We start from the raw sequence: 25,107 nt of genomic DNA, 5'->3' as shown, positions 1-25,107 counted from the left end.
ATGGCCAAGTGCAGCCCCGTCACCACCCTCCCCTTCTGGCCCCAGAGCAGCTGGAGCCCAAGCGGGAGGCCGCCTGTGCCCGGTGAGCAGATTGGTAGAGGGAGTGCTAGAGGGAGCCCCACCGCCCGTCACCGTGTGTGAAAGCCCTCCATCAGAGGAATGCCACTTCTGCGGTTTCTGGAAGCCTCCTTCATATTGCACACAGCCCAGGAAGGAACGGTGGCCGGTTAGCTCCCTCCATTGTCAGCTGGGCCGGCCCCGCCAGAAGGAGTCTCAGACTCTAGCTTGCTAAGAATCCCTCGGGGTCCACTGGACCCTGACCAGATACAACAAGCTAAAAAACGTTTTGAGAACTGGGTAAATACGAATGTGGCCTGTAAGGCAGTGTTCAGTTATTGTTCATTTTCTCCAGTGTGATAATGGCATTGGAATTTGGAGGAGCGCGCTCCCGTTCTCCGGAGATGCCGCTGGTGTGGTTGAAGTACTGTGGTGTGTCGAATGGTTTACTCTTGAACAGTTCAGCCAAACACGTGCACGTGCACACACACGCACACACACATGTGCACGTGTGCACATTAACTAATATGGCAAAATGATGGAACTGTTGGATGGAGGTGGTGGGTATCTGGACAATCATCTTTTTAGCTGTGTGTGTGTGCTCACGCGTGCAAGTTCGAAAATGATCGTAACACAAAGTTGGGGCCAATCATATGGGCATTTGTTTAATATTTGAGTGCCCACCCCCAGAGCCCACTTTTAGGAGGCCCAGGGGGCACTTAGAACAGGGATGTGAGCAAGCTCCGCAGGTGCCCATGAACCCCCAGAAACCATGGCAGAAACACTACTCAGGGAGCCCAGGGTATCAAGGTGGAAACCCCAGTCTAAGAGCGTGGTGCATCGGGGCGGGTGCTGGTAGCCCGCTGGGCCGTGCAGGGAGTCAGCACCGCGCTGGGCCACGTGGGCACCCCAGCTGCCTTCTGCTTCTCGGCCACCCTGTGGGAGGCTCCTCTTCCTGCAGCCCTAACTCCCGCCGCCTGGCCTCTGCCCTCATGTTCCAGCAACTTTCAGCTGCATCAATACCATGCTGGGTCCGACCGCCTGGCCTTTGCTCAGACTGTCCCTTCTGCTTGGCATCATCTTTGTTCTTACCTTCCAATTTACATCCTCCCGCTTGTAGTACCATCTCCATGTCCCCTCCTCCAGGAAGCCTTCCCAGGACTGGGTCAGTCATCCTTCTGCGTGCTCCCATAGCGCCTTCAGTATACTGTTGCCCTTACATGATTTTCCACCTACTGGTCTGTCGCTCGCTAATGTGAGAAATCCTGGGAAGTCTGACTGCGGAGCCCTCAGGGCTGTTCCCCCAGTTTCTGTTACCTGATTCCTGGTACAGTGTCGGGTCTCACTGCCCAGCCCCTTGAGGGTGAGTGGGGCACGTGGCTAGTTCTGGCCGATGAGTCCTGCTCTCAAGTGGGAGATCTTATAGTGCTTTCTTTTTATCTCCAACCCAACAAGCCACAGTGAGAGATGGTGGATCCTGGGGGCCCAGGGCCCAGAGGAAGTGCAAGGAGCACTGCTCCAATGCCCGGTCATGACGGGCCTCACTTTGCTGACAGTAAACCCCGAATGTTCTCAGACACTGTGACCGGGGGGCTTGTTGGTGAGCGCTGCACAACCGAGCCCAGATGGACTGATACACACGTCTTACTCATTCCTGTCCAAACGCCTGGCCCGATTCCTAGCACTAAACAGATCCCTAACAAATAACTCTGCCATGGTTTTTCCTGGCTGCAAAACAGGCCTTGAAGTCTACGCAGATATTTTAAGATGCACCACCCCGTGTCCCTCGCTGCTTCCCTGGTGACACGGGACCCTCCATGGAGATGCCCGCAGTATCCTCGTAGGAGGAGGTGCAAATCCAAGCGCATTTTTGGCAATTCAAACAGACTCCCAGGTGGGTCCCATGTTAACTCAGAGCTAGTGACACTTGCTTGCCCTGGCCATGGCTCTGGTGAGCAAGGGTGCCCCATCACCCACTGCCCTGCTTGTTACCTTGTAAAGATCCCTGAACTTCAGGCCACCTCCCCAGAGAGCATCGGCCGGGGACTTTCCCTGCTCTGAGTTTCCAGCCTAGCTTTGGGAAAAGCTCCGAGGGAAAGAAAGTTTGTTCCCGTTGCCTCGTCAGTCCCCTAACCCTATGGCCCTTTGGTCTTTCCAGCTTGCCCAGGTTTCAAGCACACCTCTTCCCCTGTCCCCAGACCCCAAGGACCGCGGGAGCTAAAACACGCAGCACCCCGCAAAGTCAGTCTGGGAGGCCTCGGGCAGATGCAGGGAAATCACTGGTGCTTTTGGACCTCGCCCATGCAGGGGCCTGCGGCTCACAGGGAGAGGTCACCGCCGCAGCAGCCATAGCTGTGGCGCCATCCAGCCCAGACCGGCCCCTCCAGCCTCTCAGCGTTTGGTCCTTGAGGACAGTGGATCCCAGACACAGGGAGGGGATGGGTGTTTCACTTCCTTTCCACAGGGGTCCCAGCTCAGGGCAGTTCAGAGCAGCCGATGGGGTAAGAGGTGGGCAGAAGTGGGGGGCAGTCACAGAGCAGACCCCGGGAGGCAGGGGTATGAGGCTTCTCCTCATGGCTGAGTGGACGTTCCTGGGACCACAGGTTTACGCAGCCCCAGCCTCAGAAGCCCCAGCTCCAGGCTGGCTCTCTGGAATCCTCCTTCTCAGCCAGGCTGGTGTGGGGCCCCACTTGTCCAAGAACTCTCCGCACGTCCCGAGGGTGCCTCCAAGGAGGAGCCTGTTATGCCTTCCCATCTGTACATGGCTTTGTACTTCCCAAAGTACCTTTCCTCCATTATTTCCTCCGATCTTGACAGGCCGAGCAGCCAGAAGGGAAGGATACCCCATGTTCACGAGTCCATGCTCACGAGTAACTGAACTGAGACCCCCAGAGGTGGAAAAAGTACCCTGGTCCACACAGCGAGTCCAAGTCTGGGAGACCCTCTGACCAGGGTCTCCTAGTAATACCTCTGTCTTACTAGGATGTTCTATGTAGGAAAGGGTGAGAGTTTGTGAGTTTCATGCTGGAGCACACGCACACACACACACACACACACACACACAAAACACTGGTCCCACTGTCATAAATATCCTGGGGGCTCTGGGACAGACATCCTTGCAGAAGACCACTGAGCCTCTGTGAGCAGGGTCTTGACACCCTTCATGGGAGGTCGCCCAGCCTCGGGCTGCCCACGCGGCTAGGAGCCAGGAAGGCTTGTCCCAACCAAGCCCGGCCTTGGCCTCTGCTCCTCAAGGGGTATGAGTGGATGCCAGCGGCCAAGGGGCTCCTCATGGTACACACATGGCTGCTGGCAGGTCCCGAGGTCTCATCTGGCTCAAATTCTCATAGTTGGACTCCTGAGCCTGGGGCCTGTGGATGGAGAAAATAGGTTGACCCTCCAGTGCACAAGTGGGGATATGCCAACTGCTCAAACCATGCCCCGGCAATGGGCAGGAAGGAGAGTTGAAATGGGGGCCCGGCCTAGACCCAACAGAGCCTGGGGACTGACTGAGGTTGGAGAGAGGGCAGCGGCGGCATCTGCGGAGCAGGGAGGAGGCCTCCATGTGGACGGCCTCCTGGAGCCCAGAGACACTGTCTTCTGGAGGGGTTCTCATCAGTGGCATCAATAGCCGTCTTTGCGCCTGGTGCCCTCCACACTCCTCTTGCCAGGCATGGCCTCCTGAGCCCCATCTGCTCCCCGGCTCCTCCCCCGGGACGTCTTAGCGCCCGTCTCAGACGGACCTGTGCGGGCTTGCGTCCCCTCCTCCCTGTCATCGTCATCTCAGTCAGCGGCACCAAACCAGGGCTCCCTGGCTGCCTCCCTCATTCGTGCTGCCCACCCGGGCCCCTGCTCAGCCCTGCCTTCCGTCTGCCCCACCCTCCGCCTCCTTCCGAGCACCCAGGCCAGCCTCCCCAGCAGCCTCCCGGAAAGTCTCCGGGCCCCCACTCTTCTTCAGATGGGGCCCCCCGGGTGCTTCCCATCACCACTCAGTGACTTCCCATCGGCCCCTTCCTGGGTTGCCCCTGAGCCTGTGACCCACCCAGCGGCTGCCTCCCTCCCCAGAGCTCTGCTGCGTGGCCCTGTCCATTTCCTTCACAGCTCGTACTTTAGAATCGACAAGGAACTTGTTTATGTGTTTATTAAATTCTCCACATTAAAATGTGAGCTTCCTGAAGTTGGGGGGTTTCGCTGTAGCTTTAGCACCCAACACAGTGTCTGGTACATGGCAGTTTCTCCGTAAATGCTTGAGCCCTCAGCTCTCTGATTTAGGTGTCACAGTGAGCTCGTGAGTTAGCAACACAGAGGGAAATCGCACTGGTTCTCAAGAACTCGGGGGACTAGAGAGAGGGCCTGGGCTGGTCATGTGACTTGTAAAGCCTTCAGGGCATGGACAGGGACAGTTATGGGAATGCCTGGGCTTGTCCAATAAGCCCTGTTCTGCCTCCCTATATCCCTGTCCCCAGGCACCTTGCCTGGGGTCAGTGAACTGGAGCCTTTCTTCCACGCAGACCTTCACAGAACAGACACGGAGAGAGAAGGGGAGCCTGGACAGCAGGGCCAGTACGTCCTAGCCTAATCCCTCTGAACGTCTAATGGCATTTTGTTTGCGAAGGCTTCGGCTCTGGGGGAGAATGAGTACCCCGAACTGGCTTTTGTGTGAGTCTGCCTGTTCCAGAACGCTGGGGAGCCCAAGAGGAAACACAGGCTCGAGGAATCACATCTAGGTGCGGACGTAAGACGGGAAAATGACCCTTCAGCACCTCACACACCAGTGTGAGGCCCAAACTGTAAACGCTGGGGGGGGGGGGGGGGGGGAGAGCAGGTCCCCGTGGCCGGGTCTGGCCAGAAACAACTTGGGAGACTGAAGAGCAGGACTTCGGGAGGCTGCGGGGGAGGTCAGAACCCTGATGGAGCCCCGGATCCCAGCCCTGACCCTCTTCCTGGTCTTTCTCCTTATGCCGCGAGCCCCAAGAACCCTGCGTGCCTGGGCCAGTGGGGCCTTAGCCCGGGGTGGGCGAGGGTAGGGTACTCACCGTGGTGGGGTGTCCGGGGTGACTGGGTGCTCTGTGTGAGGGACAGAGAGAGAGACAAAGAAAGGGGGAGGCGTGAATCTCCATGGTAGCCTCAGGCCACAGGCCCTGCTGTCCTCTCCACCCCACCACAGAAAGTGGTCCGAAGGGACACGCAACAAACACGAGGTAGCCGGGTACGAAGTGTCCTTAGAGATGACCAGGAGTTAATGATGAGAACCCCGGAGGGAGGAACGGCCCAGCAGAAAAACCTGCCTTTCTGAGGACCACGGCGCCCAGAACGCTTGGTGGGTCTGGAGAACCGGCAAGAAAAGACAAGACAGCGAAGCCACGGCAAAGGCCACAAACAGAGCAGCTGTGACTAATTTTGGATTTCGTCCCAGGAGAGGGTGAGGCGGGTGCTGCTGACCTGGATGGTCTGAGAGGCTCTCAGACCCTGCAGGGGGTGAACTCACCTAGGCGGCGGCGGGCTGCAGCGCGGGCGGCCAGAACGCCGAGCAGCAGCAGCGCCTTGAGGCCGAGCGCGCCGAGCGGGAGGGCGAGGGCCGGGGCCGCGGAGGCGCCGTGGAATCGGAACAGGTAGACGCTGGCCTCCGCGTGGCCCAAGCTGTTGGAGGCCGTGCACGTGTAGCGGCCGTCGTGCGCCAGCGTGGACAGCTCGGCGGTCACCTGGTGGCCGTGACCCTGGCCCGGGCCCGGTGCGGGGGCCGAGCCATTGCCCAGGGCCGGGCCGGACCAGTCCAGGGCGGGCGGCGGCTCCCCTTCGGCGGTGCAGAGCGCGCGGAAGGCGTGCGCCGGGCCGGGCAGCACCGACAGGTTGACGATCCGCGGGGCGGCTGCGGGGCGGCGACGGGGTGGAGGGGGGGCGGGGGAGAAAGAGGACTGTGGTCAGAGAAGCGGCGGGGAAGGGCAAGGGCAAAGGGAGGACCCCTCTCAGTCCCTTTCAGTCACCAAGAGATTTGGGGCCGGTGGCGCAGGGAGGAGCGAGTAGGCGCTCTAGCGCCACGGTGCCAAGGTCCCCATAGAGATGTGGCCTTGGGCAAGTTATTTGGAAGCTCCGTGCCTCAGTTTCTTCATGCGTAAAATGGGGATCACTTACCTTATGGGGTCGTTGAGAAGATTTGGCAAGTTACTACATGTGAGGTGCTTGGATTCGGGCCTGGCTCACAGGACATGCTCAATCTATGGTCGTTACTGTGGCTGTAGCTCAGGGCTAGGGACTGTCTGCTGGTAGGCTTTCAAGGGCACTTCCCATTCCCAGACAACCTCACCAAGATCTAGAGTTGAATGTCTGGGTCTATGGCAGGGCAGCGCAGGCCCTGGGAAGAAACTGGCATGCACTTGGAGAGGCGACCCAGCCAGCCCAAGGGCGCATGGAAAGTTCTGGGCGGAGTGGAACCCAGAACGGGATCCTCACAGCAGGAAAGGCTAGGATTTTAAAAAGTTCCCCAGCTCATTCCAGTGCGCAGCCAGAGTGGAGAACTACTGCTCTAGGGACAAGGTACCCTGGTCTCCACTTTTTAAGGGTCTAGCAAAGTACTGCGCACTTGGCGTCTCCCTGGGCATCTTTCTGGTGGGCTGTGTGTGCCCTTCAGTGCACAGAGCACACATCCCACGGGGGCCCTTCCCATTACTGTTCAACTCGTGTCCCTCCCCCTAGACTGAGAGCCCTGGGCCCATTCACTCCCTACGAACTTCATCTGGATGCCCATTCCCCTGGCACCACTCAGTTCTGAGGGCCAGCATTCTGCACTTTTAACAACTTCCTGGGCGGCCCGCATCCATCTCCAGGTGTGCGGCCCCCTGCCCGGCAGAAAGGTGCTGTGCGTCGCCCCCCTCTCCACGCCCTTGGTGGAAGCTGTGCGGGCGCCCCGAGGCCCCGGGGGACACCGCGGGAAGGCGGCCTGGAGGCAGGCGGGAAGGGCGCGGCGCTCACCGGTCACGTGGAGCCGGATGCCGTGGCGGCTCTCGTAGCGGTCGTGGACGTCGCCGGCGAACTCCACGCGGCAGAAGTAGCGGCCATCGTCGGCCAGGGCGAGGCGCTCGACACGCAGCGACAGGTCGTTGCGGCGCGGGTTGCCCAGCAGCCGGAAGCGGCCGTGCAGGCTCAGCGCCGTCTGGCAGAGCTCGCTGCCCCGCGCCGCCGCGCACCGGAACACCTGCGGGCCCGCGTAGGCCTCGCCCGCGCGCCAGATGGCCGTGAGCGGCCCGTCGTAGTGGCGGTGCGGGTGTGTGAAGGTGCAGGGCAGCACGGCCGCCTCGCCCGCCGCCGCGCTCACCTCGGCCGGCACCTGCATGGACCAGCGCTGCGCCGGCGCACCTGCGGGCGCCCGGGAGCGTCAGCGGACTCTGGGGGAACCCCTCGCTGGGGAGCCTGGAACCCGCAGGACTCAGGGAGCACCCGGGGGGGGGGGCTGGAAACCCCAGGGTTTCAGGAAGCATCTGTCTTGTGGAGACCCAGAAACCCTCCGTGTGACTCGAGAGGCACCCTCCGGGATTTTGACTCCCATGACTCTCGAGGTGCCTGGCCCCTCTCCGCCCTTCTCTGGGAGTATTTGCTTCATTCGGGGACGTCCCACCTACAGGCCCATCGACCGCATACTCTTTCCCACACCCCTGCCCTGCGGCAGACAAGCCCCAGGATCCGTGGTTACCTTACAGCCCCAAGCACCCACCTCCCACGATGGTGAAAATAAAAACACTTACTATGAGCCTCTGCGTTGAGCAAGTTCCCTGTAGTATCTCTTTTGGTTCTCACAAACGATCCTAGATGGAAGCACAGTTATCCTTGAGTTACATGTAACAAACTGAGGCACAGAGAAGTTGAGTATGTAAGTAAGGTCACACAGCTAGAAGGAGGCACAGCCAGCTTTCAGACGGGACTGCCCGACTCCACAGCCAGCAGTCTAGGGCACTAAAGGCAGGGAAGCTTGGGCCTCATCCAAGGAGCCCAGCGCTCCCCGTTAACAGAATAGAAAGAGACCTCAGCAAGGGATGGTAGGTTCCGAACTTAATGTGTTGAGCTGGTGGATGAGGTCCCTTTAGAATCCAGGTCAACTCAGAAGGGCTTCCCAAAGCCGGACAGGGAGCGGAGAGCCCACAAGTGGTAGATGTTCCTGCTGTGTTCTTGCTCCGGGCTTAGTTTCCTCACAGCCTGTGCTGTGAGCCTCTGAAGTATGGTTGAGCTCAGGTCTGGGAGCTGTGCTCTGCCTCCAGCTCCAAGATGGCTGGAGAGCCCCTGTCCTTGTTGTCCCCTGCGTGTGCTGCTTTGGGGAGGGGCTGAGCAGGTGGGTGAGGGGGGATGGGGCCTCAGAGGACCAGGCTAGGTGGCGGTGGTATCTCCCCGAGGAGGGAGGACAGGCTGGTAGGTCTGCCCAGCTAGAACCCCGAATGCAGTTCCCAAAAGGGATCTTGAGAGGGAATAATATAGCTGCTCTTATATTTCCCGAGAGCTTTGTAATTCACACGGTTCTTTTATATACATCCTGTCACATGACCCCCAAGACACCCTGGGGGAGAAAGGCAGGGAGATATTGTTATAGCTCAGAAAACGGAGGCCCAGAGTCACACAGACAGAAGATGGGAGAAACCCAGCTTTTCTGAGTGCTCTTTACTTATTGGGGGTACGTCGTGCCTTGGGTAGGAATCTCCTCAGTCCTCCAAGGAGCCTAGACTGTGGATGAGTTATCTACAGGGGGGCACAATCCTCCCGTATAGAATCAACATCTATCACTACACACACGACCACGTTGTTCTTGGGACACACGTTCCTACGCGGTGAGGACCCTTCTGGGACCCGTCTTGGCTATCATGGACCCATTAAGCCTTTCCTTCTCTGGTGGAAGTTCCAGGCCTTCCCTTGCCTCTCACTGCCTGCTTCGTGCTCTCTCTGCAGCATAGTTGCCTGAGATGGGGCTCTCAGGTGTGTGCCGCAGGTGTGTGCTGCGGGTATGCTGCAGGTGTGTGCCACAGGGGTGCGCCATGGCTCTGTGCCACAGGGGTGTGCGCAGGTGTGTGCTGCACCAGCAGCATGGGGGTACGAATTGGGTTGTGTGAGCTCTGCCTCATATAAAACCACACTTTGGGCTTAGGCCAAGCTTGCCATCAGATAAAAACTATGAGTTCTATTTTCACACAATGTGCTTGTAAGCCAGCTCTTGTTTCTGCAGGACAAGTGAATTATGCTTTTGACCTGAAGTGGAGGACATGACATTTATCTCCAGTTAAGAGCTTGTTTGTTCAATTGTTAATAATCAAAGGGCCTGGTTTCAAATCTGAGAAGCCCTTTCTGAAGCTTCTGCTGGTTTACTCAGCACTCCCAGATGCAGAAAGTGTTTCCCCCTTCTTGAGGCTCAGCCTGTGCCTCGGTTTCCCTACAGTTCCACCCTCTGTAACCTCAGGCTCCTCTGACCTCCTGCATCTTGCAGGCGTCCTGGAGCCAGGTGCTGATCCCCCCAGGTAGGTTTTGCTATTGTGCACTCATCAATGAGCAAACGCGTATCAGACACGGTCCCACTCTAAGCCAGGCACTTGGATACAAGCCAAGGTTACAAAAATCAATCGGATGGCGTATCAGCCTGCCGGAGCTCACCACTCAGAAAGGGAGACAGATCTGCGAACACATAATTACACTGCAGCTTTCCAGGTCTGCTAATGAGGGACACCGACAAGGTTTCCTTTGTCTGAACAAGATTCCTGGCCCATTTCATTCACCACCTCCCTCCCAGCCAGCCCCAGGCCTCTGCTGAGTCGTCCTCCAGAGGGAGGCATTTCCCCAACCCCCAGCCTGGGTCTGGCATCCTTCCCCTGTGCCCCAGGGCTGACAGATGTACTTTCTCCCTGTGGGCATGGGCTAGTCAACTGTGTGTCTCGCCCAGGCACCCAGAAGCTCTGGAGGGCGGATCTTTGGTCATATATGTGTTGTTACTGTCTCACCAGGCACTTGCCACATAGTAATCGCTGTTGAATTGCTGTCATAGAGCAGAAGGGAGGGTGACCAGGCTGGCAGGGGAGGGTGGTGGGGGCTGGGGGAAGAGGTGTGCAAATATCAGGCAGGGAATGCTTGGAGGGAGAGAGGAGGCATTCTTTCGGCGGAGCCTCGAGAAAGGAGTGGGATTTGCCAAACCTTGGCGTAGACTGCAGGTGCTCTAAGCGAAGGTGGCAGGTGAGCAAGACCAGAGAGGCAAGGATGTCAGCATCGGGGGGACAGGGCATGCCCAGATAATGGGGCCAGAGTACACAGTGCTTTGGGTGCTCACTGGGAGACACTCCTCATATCATTTCATGTGCACGACAGCCCCATGAGCGACTGGCAACAGCCCCTTTTGGAGAAGGGAGGCAGAAGCTCAGAGAGGCAACGTGACTGGTGCAAGTTCATCCGACCAACCAGAAGCAGAGCCGAGGCTTCCCCTTCTGTGGTTCCTGTTCCTACTTTGTCCCCTGTGCTGTGTTGTCCCGGCATGACAGCCCAGTTTGGAAACATCCTGAAGTGTGATCCAAATGGTAGCCACCCCTCCCCAACCCCTCCCTCTCCCTGGAGGATTCTGCTGTAGGAGCTGAGCGGGCACACAGAGGTCCTGTAGTAAGATCTTGGCTCCTGTCGGGGGGATTTGTGTTTCCTGTTTGCCTGCTGGATGGTGTTTCCAGAGGCCAGCGCCTGCACTCCTCCTTACAAGGAGACTTTGGACGCAGGGAGAGGGTGGCAGGTCCCCGCAGGGATTGCCCTGGGGAGCAAACGCATGTGCTTTGGCAGGAACCCAAGCTCCCAGCACCTTGTGACATGTGTTGCTCCCTCCAGCAGCTCTTGCCCATATTTAGCACAAGGGAGGGGATGCTCTTGGACTGAAACCTTGGCCCCTGGTTGTAGAGTCTCTGATCTCCCTGCCTCGGGACCATTAGACCTCCAGGGTCAACAGGAGACCCAGATTCTTCTCGCTATCCAGTATGCCGTCACTCCATGGTGGGCCCGCCTTCCAGCTTTGGCACGGCTGGACCTGGGGGACAATCTCACTTGTGCTCATGCTTTCCCCGCCTTTTATGAGCACCCGGTCCGAGCCTGGCCCTGTTCTAGGCTCCTTCGCTTACTTACTGGGGGATCTTCGGGCAGGTTACTTAATATCCCAGCTGTCGGGCTCCTCTGCTGCCAAATGGGGCACCTGATACCTTCCTCACGGGCTTGAGGGTTGAGTGAAGCCACATGTAGCTCGCCCAGGAAATGCTCGATGCACGTTAGCCTCCTGCTCCCGCCAGCCCTGCAGAGGGAGTATGGCTGCAAGGTAGCGGGGTGGGGACGCCGAGCAGTGGTAGGGAGGTGCTCTGGGCATACATCTCGAGGTGATGCAGCAGGGGTGAAGACGTGGTACCTTGACATCCCACCTTTTGTAGCTCACGTTGGCATCTTAGATCAGAGGGGCAGTCACAGCTGACTGCGGTCTGGGGCCAGTGTAGGCCACGGGGTGCTCTCCCCAGAGTGCCTACTTAGCTCATCTCTGTCTGTGCTCCCCTCAGCCTTCTCAGGGCCCTGCTCCCCGCCGGTCCTCCTCTGCCCCAGCTAGGACTTCTCAGCCCACGCGGCTGACCATAGGAGCCATCAGGAGCAGAAGCAGCATCCTGGCTCATGAAACTCTCCCATTGATTCCTTCGGGTCCCATGACAGCAGGCCATCTCCTCCCCGGCCTTTCCCTGCACCCCCACCCCCGGCGCTCCCCTGCACCCCCCACGAGCTAGGGTGACTGCTGTGATTTGTCTTGCCTTTTGGTTTGTTTTCTGGCAGTGGTTCCAAGCTAGTAAATTCCTCTGAGCCAGGCTGAGCTCCGGGCTCCCCACCGCTGCACGCAGGTGGTAGAAAAGATGGGCCTTGCCCCCGGGAGACTCCAGCACTTCAGTCCAGGCTGTGACACCCCAGAAAAGTCACCTGACTCCCATGGGCCTCCTTAAAGTAGGGACAAGGGTCTTTGCTTGTAGAGCTATGGTGGAGAGTGAACGAGCTGCTTGTCAAGGCTGACACAGAAGTCCTTGAGGATGACCGCTACTGTGACCCCTCTACCTGCTTCTCGGAGGTCTGTGGACCAGCTGCACCCAAGCAGTCAGAGCTCCCAGACCATTGTTCTTCCCACTTGCCTGTTCCCTGGTGTCTCCAGCTTTCCAGGAGCAGACTTGTGGGGAGCCAGAGGGGAAAGACAAGGGAGAGTGTGCATGAGCCCCTGGGAGATTTGGGGCTGCCCCAGGGCACTGGGTGCTGGGGGGTGGGTGGCATCGGTATGAAGGAGAAAGGCACAAGAGGTAGAAGGGGGTTTCCTGGACGAATTCCTCCCACTTCACTTTTGCCAAGGGCCTGCCCTGGTCCTCTGCTCAGAGATGTGTTTGGGGAGGAGACTGGGACTTCGGGCACCGGCTCAGGAAGCCCCAGGGTTCCCGTATAGCAACCAATGCCAGGCTGATCTTCCAGTCTCCTGTCTAGGTCCGCTGTCCCATGGAGCAGCTCACAGGCGAATGTCTCCAGGGGGGTTTCAGAAAGCAGGATCCCCTCACCCAGATCCTGGACCTCTCGGGGTGGCAGTGAAGACGCTGCCAGTATGAGAAAAAGTGATCTCCTCCCCCAGAAGCCTCAGCCTCCCTGGGCAAATCTGACCCACAGCAGGAGCGCTTGTGTGATTTGGGTTTTGTTCTTGGGCACATGACTGCTCAGGCTTCCTCTAAGTCTTTTCGTCTTTAACTGATTCACAGCAGCTGACCCTCAACCGGAGGAAAGAAATCAACCCAAGCCACCCCCACCCCCACCTCGCCTCTCTCCAGGGTATGTGACTTCAGCAAGATTTCCCTGTCATTTATTGCACAATCACTCAGCCCCAGGACCGGGCTGGCAGGCTTTTGTCCACGATCTAATCATCCTTCACAACACTCAACCGGGCGCCAGCATCCCCACTTTTCTGATGCTCCCAGGAGTGAGGCCACCTGCCCAGGGCCACACAGCTAGTAAGTAGCAAAGCCGGGATTCAAAGGTGTATGTGACGTTGACACTCACTTCTGAACCGCTCTCTTACCAGCCCCGGGTCCGGGCGGGGTCCCCTCCTCCAGCCCCTATTGTCTAAGTGGGGCCCAAACCTAAATCATCCCAGAAAGGCGGCGGAGTTACGTCACTCTGGGAAAAGAGAGCCTCCCCGCCTCGTCGCCCCCACCACTGGGTGTGTGGTGGGACAGGCGGCAACACGGGGTGGGGACCCGTGGGGGCCCGGTCTGGAGCCGCACATCCACCCACACCTCCCATTGGGGTGTCTCTGCGCCTCTGTTGTCTCATCCGGGAAAAGGGAATAGAGTAGTTCCTTTCTCAGTAGGTTCCGAGGTTTACGCACAGTTCTAATTAAAGTGCCCAGCATGTCTAAGAGCCGTCTGTGGGCGGGTGCTGCAATTATCCAGACCAGACCTGACCTGGACGCTGCCTGTGTTGAATGCTCCAGAGGAAGGAGAAGGAGTTTATCATCCAGTCGTGGAGACAGGGCCCCAGACGAGGAACATGGACTAACCCAGAGCACCATGATGCCAGTGAAGTCACCAGGCCATGCATGATGGCCTGTGGCCCCACTGGTGGGAGCACTGATGCCGAGTCCAGAGGCCCAGTCATGGGAGGGGCTGGAGCTCAGAGGATGGCCTCTGTCATTTATCCTGATTGCCCCCAACTACCTTGTGCCTCAGAATGACCCTAGAGACAGGGCCTCGGTGGCACCGTTGGTTATGTTTCCCATTTTTGCTTTTGGCTCAGATCTGATCTCAGGGTTTTGAGACTGAGTGCGCTCCGTGCAGAGTCTGCTGGAGTTTCTCTGTCCTCCTCCCCCCAAAATAAACAAATAAATACATCTTTAAAAAAAAAAAAAAGTGACCTGAGAAGACGGTTGAACATGCAGACTCCCGAGCCCTGCTGTCTGATACTCTCCTTCTGCAGATCGGGCGAAGAGCCAAAGGAACTGCATTTAGGTGAATGGCCCTCTCGCCACCCAAATTCTCAGGCAGTTGGTCCCCAACCAAAACACTGTTCCTGGAGACATCAAGTCACTGAGCTGAGTGACCAATGACGTTGTCACTTAAGCCTGCTGCTGAATCCCATTCAGCCCTTGGGATCCCAGTTCTCACGGGATGCTCAGGGTGTCCTCTCTCACTTGCCCCGTGTCCCGTGGGAAATCACCCCCACCCTTACCCCAAACTATTGCGCGCCTCCTCCCCTCCACTCTGGGCTGTGCCCATGGAGAGATACAGCACTTGGAGGACCACAACCCCCGAAATCCCTCAGAGCCTGGACTGTCCTCTCCTGAGCTTGCCCGTCATCTCCCAGGATCCTCACGGCGGGGGCGAGCAGGGGGCCTTTCTACAGGTGGGGCCACGGAAGCCCCGAGAAGTCAGAGGATTGCCCCAGGTCACTGGAAACCGAAGGCAAAACCTGGGCTTGAACTTCTGACCTCCGTCGCCACCGCTTCCTGGAGTGTCCAGCTGCCCCAGGTGCGAGGAGAGAAGACCGTCCCTGCAGTTGTGTGAGCATCTATTCTGTTCTGAGTGTGGGCCAGAGAGAATAGTGGCAGACTCACCCATCGGGAGGATGCCCACCAGGCAGGCCAGGAGTCCGATGGACCGGTCCATGCTGTAAGCATCTGAAGACCCTAAGCCAGCCCCGCGCTCGGCTCAGCCTCCAGGGAGAGGCCTCTCTGGCGAGGCTGTACGAGAAGGCAGGGGAGGGATGGGCGGTGTGCTCAGGTCTGCACCCCGACCGGGCTCCAGGCATGGGAGGAACTGGGGAGACGTGGTCAGGCGGCCTGGTTATGATTCGATGAGGCCCGTGGGGTTTAGTCATGTGGAAAACCGACAGGGGAACCACTCGGATGATTTTCCAGGACAGGAAACAGAGAAGTACACGAGGAGGATGAAGGGTCCTTTCCATGGTCTCTGGTCCCTTTGGAAAAACTGCTGTGCTTATGGTGCCGGCCTCCCCTTCCTCTCCCCTCCCTTCTTTTTCTCTCTTTCTTTCCTTCCTTCCTTCCCTCTTTACCTTCCCGCATTTTTAATGTGCCAGTATAGGTTTTCTTTTTTCATTTCTTTTATTTTCAGAGAAAGAGAGAGAGGGAGACAGTGTGCTCCGGAGAAGGGGGTCAGAGGTGGGACTCAAGCTCACCACCCTGAGATCGTGACCTGAGCCAAAATCAGGAGTCTGCGGCTTAACCAACTGTACCACCCAGGCGCTCCCAGCGTGGGTTTTCATTTTGATGAAGCTGTCTTAAGGTGGCCATACAGATTTTGAAGTCGTGATTATTCACAGAAGAATAATCATCTCCCAAACGTAGTCATCACTGACAATGCTTACATGACCCAGCTGCATAAAAGGGAAATAGTAAAATTATTAAGCAAATCAATCCAGACAAACATGTCAACATGCTCAGAACATCAAAATGCCAGATAGAAATATCTTACTCCAGGGGCAGAAACTTTGTAGCTGTTGCAAGGTTGCCAGAAAGCTGGACAGAGGAGCAACCAGGTAAGGGCCTGGCAAAGGTGAGCCAATCCGTGGCTAGAGGGAAATGTTTTAGTGAGGATAAAGGCTAATCTGTTATGGGGTGGGGGGGCTCTCAAATACAATAGATTAAAAAAAACAGAAGGTGATTTCTCTCCCATATGACAGTCCCAAAGTGAGCTGTTTATGTTGGCAGGTGGCTTGCCTCTCCTGGTCATTCTGGGGTCCAGTTTCCTCCCTACCCTTACACCCTCACCCCCTTCCCCTGTGACATTGTTAATGCCTCTTAAGGCCGAAAGTGGTAATCAGGCTCATTCACCGGGAAAGACAACTCTAAGTCAGTTGGCTTGTGTTTTGGGTTATCTGTGATCCAAAAGGTGTATACGTCACATCCACTCTCATCCCACTGGCCCCGCTGCAAGGGAGCCCTGGAAGTGAGGGCACTAGCAACGCGGTGCTATGGCCACGTTACAATTTATTACCATGGAAGCAGGGAATAGATGTTGCCAGGTACTTAGTTACCTATCTCTGCTACAAATGTTTGCTAGAACTCTAGAAAACTAAACTTTGGAAAAGAATCGATTCCATAAACTCTAAAGGTGTCATTGAAGGGTTCACCCATATTTTATATAGCACACTGAGAGAGAGAGAGAGAGAGAGAGAGAAAACCTTTCTACCTTTTTATAAGTGTAAGATGCCATTGACTATAACATGTACCCAGAATTCAGAAATGTGAGAAACTGGGCATCTTAGAATGGATGAGATATCGTTCCTTTTTAGCTTTTTGGTTATATATTCTCAGTAAGAAGAGACTTTTCAGAGAAGTCACCAGTCCTCCCGATACTAGAAGGAGCAGAGGGAAGAGAGGCAAGCCTGTGAAGAGGCTTTTCCTTCCACTCCTGGTTTGCTGAGAGTTGTTAGCATGAATTAGTATTGAATTTTCTCCAAAATGTTTTCTGCTTTTATTGAGATAATGCTAAGATTTTTCCTCTTTAGTGAATTACATTGGTTGATCTTGCTAATTGAACCAGCCTTGTGTTCCTGAGATAAACCACACTCGATAGCAATGTATTATCCCTTTTACGTATTTCTGGGTTCAACTTGCTAACGTTCTGTTGAGGATTGTTTACAACCCTGAGGGATATTGATCTGTGGTTTTTGTATCTTGCAGTGTCTGTGCCTGGTTTTGGCATTAGAGTAACTCTGGCCTCATAGAAGGAGTCAGGAAGTGTGTCCTCCTCTTCTCTTTTCCGAAAGAGATTATGAATTGGTATTACATCTTCATGAAATATTTGGTAGGATTCCCCACTTGAACCAAATCGTCTGTGCCTGGACTTTTCTTTTTGTTGGAAGGTTTAAAACTATGAATTTAACTTGCTTGACAGAGTCCTATTCAGATGATCTATTTCTTCGAGAGTCAGTTTTGGTAGGTCATGTGTTTCGAGGACATGGTCCATTTCATCCGAGTTGTTGAAATTATGGGCACGGAAGTGTCCATAATATTCCCTTATTTTTTCTTCCATGTCTGTGAGGTCTGTAGTAATATCACATCTTTCATTCCTGAATAAACAGGAATAAACAGTACTTTGTTGTATTTTTTATAGGTTATTAAAATTTTTAAAATTTAAATTCAATTAACACATAGTGTATTATCAGTTTCAGAGGTAGAGGTCAGTGATTCATCAGTCTTCTATAACATTCAGTGCTCATTACATCACATGACCTCTTTCATACCAGTCACCTAGTTACCCTGTCTCCCCATCTCCCTCCTCTCCAGCACCCCTTGGCTTGTTTCCTACAATTAAGAGTCTCTTACAGTTTTTCTCCCTCTCTGATTTCATCTTATTTTTCCTTCCCTTCCCCTATGCTCTTCTGTTTTGAATGAACAGTACTTTAAAACGTCCAGGTTTAAAAAATTTTGAATGTGTATCATATCCCTGGTGCAATGCTGAACACACTCAGACATATGGAAAAGCAGCTTCCAGTCGTGGTTTCCAGTGTAACCAAGTGTGCTGGGACCAATGACTCGGCTCTCAGCCCTAGGCCTCCGTTTCTGTACTCAGCTGCAGATGCTGAGGCTGACACTCTGCAAACCGCATTCTTCAGACACGCTTGCTGGCCAGTGGAAGGCACGAGAGCGAGATGGGGAGCTGGGCTTTCAGCTCCTGTCAGCGTGGCTCCAGCACCTGATGAGAGTTCTGGGTCCAGCTTCCGGGTTCTTTTGGCAGTGGAAGCCTGCTGCATCCCCTCGGGGGTATAGCACCAGCCAGTGCCCCCCTCCTACACTATTGTCTGAGCATTAGTGGACCCCTTCATAGAGCTGGCCAGCAGCTCTGCGGGGCCCCTTCCTCTGAGCTCTGAGACCTCGGTAACCTTACCTCCCCCTACCCCCCCAGCACTGGGAGGGGTAGTGGCGTCCTCTAGTTACTATACTTGCGCTGCTCAGAATCTCCTAGTTTCTCATTTCTCATTCAATTATTTGTGTAACCAGCGGGTTATACTGTGCTTGATACATGAGCTCGGCAAATCTCAGTTTAAGAGTTCAATTCTCCCCAAGTTCATCTCTAAATTCAACAATCTCAATCAAAATATCAATAGGCTTTTTTTTTTTTTTTTTTTTTTTTTTTTACAAGCAGATTCTTAAATTTATATGGAAAGTCAACGGAACTGGAAGAGCCAGGATTGGTTTTTGGAAAAGAAGAATGCTTTGGGAGGACTGTGGCTCTGTGATTTTAAGAACGATGATAAAGTTTCTGAAAACAAGATAATGTGGTATTAGTGGGATGATGGCCACAAAGACCAGTGAGCCAGAACTGAGAGTCAAGAAATACCAACGCAGCCAGCTGATTTTTGATAGAAGTCCAAAGGCAGGGGTGCCTGGGTGGCTCAGTCGTTGGGCATCTGCCTTCGGTTCGGTTCATGATCCCAGCGTCCTGGGGTTGAGCCTGATATTGGGCTCTCTGCTCCGCGGGAAGCCTGCTTCTCCCTCTCCCACTCCCCGTTTGTGTTCCCTCTCTCACTGTCTCTGTCAAATAAATAAATAAATTTTTTTTAAAAGATTTTATTTATTTATTTGACAGAGAGAAATCACAAGCAGGCAGAGAGGCAGGCAGAGAGAGAGGAGGAAGCAGGCTCCCTGCTGAGCAGAGAGCCCGATGCGGGCCTCGATCCCAGGACCCTGAGATCATGACCTGAGCCGAAGGCAGCGGCCTAACCCACTGAGCCACCCAGGCACCCTAAATAAATAAAATCTTAAAAAAAAAAAAAAAAAAAAAAGAGGTCCAAAGGCAATTTGATGGAGAGAGCACAATCTTTTCAACAAATGGTTAGATGTCCCTATACCCAATAGATAAATAAATATAAAAAAAAGGACCTTGACTCATGAATCACACCTTATACAAAAATTAACCAAAAAATATAGTATAGACCAAAATGTAAAATGTAAAACTATCAAATTTCTAGGGCAAAACAAGGAAAAAAAATCTTTGTAAGCTTAGGTTAATTTAAAAGATGATAAACTGGATTTTGTTAAAATTAAAAACATTGGGGCGCCTGGGTGGCTCAGTGAGTTAAAGCCTCTGCCTTCAGCTCAGGTCATGATCCCAGGGTCCTGGGATCCAGCCCCACATAGGGCTCTCTGCTCCGCAGGGAGCCTGCTTCCTCCTCTCTCTCTCTGCCTGCCTCTCTGCCTCCTTGTAATCTCTCTGTCAAATAAATAAATAAAATCTAAAAAAAAAAAATTAAAAACATTGACTCTCCAAAAGACACTGTTAACAGAGTGGAAAGACAGGCCCCAGACTGGGAGCAAATACGTGCAAATCTCATCTCTCACCGAGGATCTGTATCCAGAATATACAAAGAACTCTCAAAAACCAACAATAAGAAAAGAATAATAAAAAAAAAATTCAGATTCAAACAGACACTTCACCAACAAAGATATATGATGGATGGCCAATAAGCTGATGAAAACTTACTCAACACCCTTAATCATTAAGGAAACGCAAATTAAATTTACAATGAGATACTGCTGCACACCATTTATTTTCGCCATTTCATAGAATGGCGAAAATAAAGGATACTGATAATATGGGTGCTGAAGAGTCACAGGACCTCTGACCTGGCATGCATTGCTGGTGGGAATGCAAACTGGTACCGTGAACTTTGGCAAGTTAGAAAAGTTAAGAAGTTTTTACCATGCAGCCCTGCAATCCACCTAGGTCCTAACCCGGTGAAATAAAAATTTATGTTTTCCAAAAGTCCGTATGAGAATGTTTATAGCACGTGTCTTCATACTCACCCTAACTGGAAACAGCCAGATGCCCCTCGTGGTGAGTGACAAGCTGTCCTACAGGCACACAGCAGAGTGTTAGGCCCGGACAGCCAGGAAGAAACCACTGCTTTACACAATAGCATGGATGAACTAAATGCATTTTGCTTGGTGAAAGAAGACAGGCCCAAAAGGGTGCATCTGGTATGATTCCGTTCATAGAACAGGCAAAAACCTGAGGGACGGAAAAGAGATCAGTGTTAATTACCCGGTTAGGGGATGACGTAGGGATTGACTACAGTGGAGCAGGAGGAGGGAATTTGGGGGGGGGGGGGGGTGGAACTGTCCCATATCATGCCTGGGGCAGTGAACACGTGCTTCTATTTGTCAAATTGCAAATGCAAACGCAAAGAATTATATACTACAAAGGACGAGTTTACATATGTAATTTAATGAAATTAACCAGGATATGGGGAGAACCCCAAACAGAATACAAAAGATAACAAAACACCTGAGCATATTACAAAAGAATAACTTACCCTTGGGGTGCCTGGGTGACTCAGTGGGTTAAGACCTCTGCCTTTGGCTCAGGTCATGATCTGAGGGTCCTGGAATCGAGCCCCGCATCGGGCTCTCTGCACAGTGGGGATCCTGCTTCCCCCTCTCTCTCTGCCTACTTGTGATCTCTCTGTCAAATAAATGAAAATCTTAAAAAAAAAAGAAAAGAAAGAAAGAATAACTTAGCCCACAGGAAAGAATACAGGACTAGCCTTAAGTTTCTCTGGAAAACAGTGTTTTGACAGAATGCCCAGGTTAAGACAAAACACTGTGCACGATCACTGCACTGTAGTTAGCAAATTTATTTCTCACAAGGATAGAGCTAGAGATTCTGAAACTATACATGTGTACAGGAGCAGATAAGCAGATAATATGTAGACAATGAGTCAGATGTCTCTCTGCTGGAAAAAAAAAAGCTACAGTTAAAGAAAGGGGAAAGGCTAGAAGGACCCTTGTTACACTAGATTGGAATTGGGGGTGTCAGAATAAAATCTTGGTTTTAAAGTACATATACAGGCACCTGGGAAGCTCAGTCAGTTAAGTGTCTGCCTTCAGCTCAGGTCATGATCCCGGAGTTCCAGGATAGAGCCCTGCATCAGGCTCCTTGCTCAGCAGAGTCTGCTTCTCTCTCTGCCCCTCCCCCATTCGTGCGTGCTCTCTCTCTGATAAGTAAGTGTATATACAGATAGATGCAGAGCCCATAGAGCTCTTAGTGCAGGGGCTGGCAGGTTGCAGAGTGTCTAACATTCAGTAGATAGTGGCTACATATGTGTACATTCAGTAAATAGTGGCTACATATATGTAGGGATACACACATGTTACACATATGCATTCACATATAAAAACATACACACATACACAATATATACACAATATACACAATAACACAGGCATATTGACATATGTGTATATATACATAGTGGCTGCTCGATTAAATGATTCTTTCTATTTGTATTATTGGTCAATAAGCTGATGACACCTTTCCCCAGTCTCTCTGAGCTGGCCCATTTGTAGCTTTTTACTAGGCTGATTATAATTTACTATCCAAACTGGGACACATTTGTCTGGGACAAGTGCTGAACTGTTGGGACCATCAGTACAAGGGTCTTAAACTGTGACTGTCCTGGGACAATCCGACATGTGGTCACTCTTCTAGAAATAGTCAGCACTATGAATTTCTTGGCAGACTCTCTCCAAGGCTTTATGGATCTACATATGAATACTGGGGCAGGGGGAGAGGGGAGGGCGGGAGAAGGCATTCATCTTCCCAGTTATCAAAGGCAGAACATTGCTCTTTCCTTTTGAGTTCCTTTGCCTCAGTTTTCCTGGGCGTCACCATCTGAGAAGTTGGGATGTATGTGTACAAGCCTCTGAGGGTGAGCTGTACATTCACTCCAGTGTCTGTGTAACTGAGGAAACATGGAGAGTACAAATCAGGGGCCATGTGATCATATGCCCAGGAATGTTGTGCAATATACAACCTGCACAACTGTATGTGGTCACCCTGTATCAATATGTTGGAACATGAAACCAGGATTGTTTCTGAGGTACTTTGGGTCCTTCTCTGTCACCTGACACTCTTACTCAGGTTTAATCTGGTGAAAGTGAGCCCCCTACACCAGCTGGCCTAGGTCAGTGGAACTAGGGTATAAACCTCAGGAGTGGCAGTGGTTATAAATGTAGCTGCAAGAAGCAATGGCAGGAGGAACTTGCAGGAATTTCCAGTTGGAGGCCACAGGGTTACAGGCTGATAGGGTTTTCTCTTTGCACCTGCTGATTCCATGCCCTGGAAAAATAATGCCCACAGTTCACAGACAGGGCTGGCTGCAAGGCTCGGGTAGCCAGGAAGCCCAGAAGGTCAAATCAGATCTCCACTAAGACGCTTCTGGAGAGAAAGGCATTCCCCCCGAGACACGCACGAGGAGTCTGAGGCTGAGGGCAGGCCAGTGGGACAGCAGTTCACACCACTTTGGCTGGGGAAAGGACAGACAGCTCAGGGTTTCCTAAGTTATTCTCTACTGGGGTACAAAGGCCACGCCCTCTTGCTAGTTCTGAAAGAAGACAGGGCTGCTTGTTCCTTCCCTCGTCTTCTTCCCATTTCCTCTCTCTGGGAACTCCAGCTTTAAAATCTCTCCGTGTCACTTGCCTCTCTACACTATAGATCGCATGGGAAAGGCCGTGTCGTGCCCCCTGGCAAGGCCAACCTTCTGCGTCAGATGGCGCTACGCTGATGTCCAGCCTTGCCACTCACTACATGTGCCTTTGGGCAAGAATTACTTGCTCCGTACAGCGTGGGTAATGGTGGCCTCCCCGTGCTGCTGCAGAAAGGACCCTGGGGCGAGCTTTACCAGAGACCACAGCTGGTGCCTGCGCCTAGTAAGAACGCTGCTAATCTTCAGAAAAGGGCAGGATCATCTTTTTATTTTGGGGGTCCCCTTGTTTGGAATATGCACAGATTCAGATTCTGATAAAAACCAGTAAGAATTCAAGAGTCAGATGGGAGAGAGTTGCAGAAAATAGACACCTATCAGAGGTGACAGTGATTTTAAGAACTCAAGAGCTGTTTGGCTAGCGAGTTAGCAAACTCATCTCTTGTCCATGAAAGCAGGTTTTCTGAGGACCTGGACAAGTGCTCATGATTTTAGTTGCTTTGGGAAGAAAGGCAATTGCTTTTAAAAACACCATTATGTAATTTATGTGATTTTGACATTGATTGCTTTACTGATCTCCCCAAATCCTCACCCTTCTCCACTCTCCCTCCCAAGCCCGTCAGACAGCATCTCTTGCCCCCACTCCCCCCACCCCCAGCTGTGCTTCTTCCCTGGCTATGAGCTCTGAAGATCCAGACCTTTCCCCTCTCGATGCTCCAAAGCTGCCCTTCCTCAGAGAGGAGCTGCCCGTCGATGAAACAAAGCAGAGTTCATAAACATTCTGCAAAACAGAGGGAGCATAGCACATCTGAGAAGAAGACATTTCAAATCAGTGGAGAGAAATGGATTCTTTAATAACTGATGCTGGGAATAACTGTCATTTGGATAAAAAATATTAGATATTGTCCTTGGTTTTTAATCTGTATTCCAGATGGAACAATTACTTGAAAGTAAATGTTAAAACCATAAAAGTGCTAGTAGAGGACATGAATGACTTCTAAAGATTTTTTTTTTAAAGATTTTATTTATTTATTTGACAGAGAGATATCACAAGCAGATGGAGAGGCAGGCAGAGAGAGAGAGAGAGAGAGAGAGGGAAGCAGGCTCCCTGCTGAGCAGAGAGCCCGATACGGGACTCGATCCCAGGACCCTGAGATCATGACCTGAGCCGAAGGCAGCGGCTCAACCCACTGAGCCACCCAGGCGCCCTAAAGATTTTTATTTTATTTGAGAGAGAGAGGGCACAAGCAGAGAGAGTGGCAGGCAGAGGCAGAGGCTGAAGCAAGCAGAGGGAGAAGGAGCAGAAGAGGGAGAGGGAGAAGCAGGCCCTCCATGGAGCAGGGAGACCAATGCAGTGCTCGATCCCAGGACCCTGGAATCAGGACCTGAGCCAAAAGCAGACTCTTAACTGACTGAGTGCCTGAAGGGCATGAATGAATTTTAAAACGAACCATGAAGTGGAGATCTTTCTAACTTTGGGGAGAAAAAAACTGCCAGAAATCATAAAATGAAATGTTGATACATTTGACCTTATAAGAAATTCACTTTAATCTTAACTAGTTCAAAACTTAAACAATTTGTATGGTGGGAAAAAAAGCACAAGGCAAATGACAAAGTGAGTGAAAACATTCACAGCGAAAACATTTCACCCATTAATAAGGTATAGGATAGTTCATAGAAAAGAAATAAAAATGACTGATAAACTTAATGCTGATTTTAAAACAGCAGATCAACTCCACACTGAAATACCTTGTTGGACCTCTCAGGTGGGCAACGTTTATTTATTTATTTTAATTTTTATAAAGATTTTATTTATTTATTTGACAGAGATCACAAGTAGGCAGAAAGAGGGGGCAGGAAGCAGACTCCCTGCTGAGTAGACAGCCCAATGCAGGGCTGGGACCCCAGGGTCCTGGGATCATGACCTGAGTTGAAGGCAGAGGCTTAGCCCACTGAGCCACCCAGGCACCCCTCAGGTAGGCAACATTTAAAAGCTACATTAAAACCTCACATTACTGGGGCACCTGGGTGGCTCAGTGGGTTAAGCCGCTGCCTTCGGCTCAGGTCATGATCTCAGGGTCCTGGGATCGAGTCCCGCATCAGGCTCTCTGCTTAGTGGGGAACCTGCTTCCTCCTCTCTCTCTCTCTGCCTGCCTCTCTGCCTACTTGTGATCTCTCTCTGTCAAATAAATAAATAAAATCTTTAAAAAAAATACCTCACATTACTGAGCATAGGGAGATGGGCTCTCAGCAGCACAGATGAATATATCAACCAGTCATGATTCTGGAAGTCAAATTGACATAATCAGGATTGCAAAATGTGTGTATCATCTCTTCCGGCAAGTCTATGCCAAGAACTTTATTTTCTAGAACTTTATTTTTTGCTTAAGCTGGCAAAAATATACATACTACAGTCTTCCTTGCAGCATTATTTTGTTACAGTAAACAGCCGATAGGACCATCAGCAGGGGCTGATTAAGTACTGTGGACACTGTAGACATCCCATCATCGGGATGCTTTGAATCTATTTAACCGATGAGCTAGATCTCC

The 25,107-nt window shown here is 52.6% G+C and overlaps 1 protein-coding gene and 1 long non-coding RNA gene across 2 annotated transcripts; both read right to left on the bottom strand.

The window, feature by feature from the left end:
* Nucleotides 1-783: 783 nt before the first annotated feature.
* Nucleotides 784-14,803, bottom strand: SIGLEC15 (sialic acid binding Ig like lectin 15). Its single transcript, XM_059410054.1, has 6 exons — nt 14,666-14,803; nt 7,797-7,856; nt 7,027-7,410; nt 5,546-5,926; nt 5,094-5,124; nt 784-3,428 (listed from the first exon to the last, which is right to left on the bottom strand). Exons 1-6 carry the CDS (start codon nt 14,715-14,717, stop codon nt 3,347-3,349), a joined length of 990 nt encoding a protein of 329 aa, XP_059266037.1. The 5' UTR covers nt 14,718-14,803; the 3' UTR covers nt 784-3,346.
* Nucleotides 14,804-15,175: 372 nt separating this feature from the next.
* LOC132023943 (uncharacterized) lies at nt 15,176-20,729 on the bottom strand. Its single transcript, XR_009406105.1, has 3 exons — nt 20,389-20,729; nt 19,880-20,084; nt 15,176-15,444 (listed from the first exon to the last, which is right to left on the bottom strand). It is a non-coding gene; the product is annotated as an uncharacterized LOC132023943 (long non-coding RNA).
* Nucleotides 20,730-25,107: the final 4,378 nt, after the last annotated feature.

The sequence above is a fragment of the Mustela nigripes genome, chromosome 8, assembly GCF_022355385.1.
Source record: "Mustela nigripes isolate SB6536 chromosome 8, MUSNIG.SB6536, whole genome shotgun sequence".
NCBI lineage: Eukaryota > Metazoa > Chordata > Mammalia > Carnivora > Mustelidae > Mustela > Mustela nigripes.
This window is presented reverse-complemented; position numbering and strand designations above follow the sequence as displayed.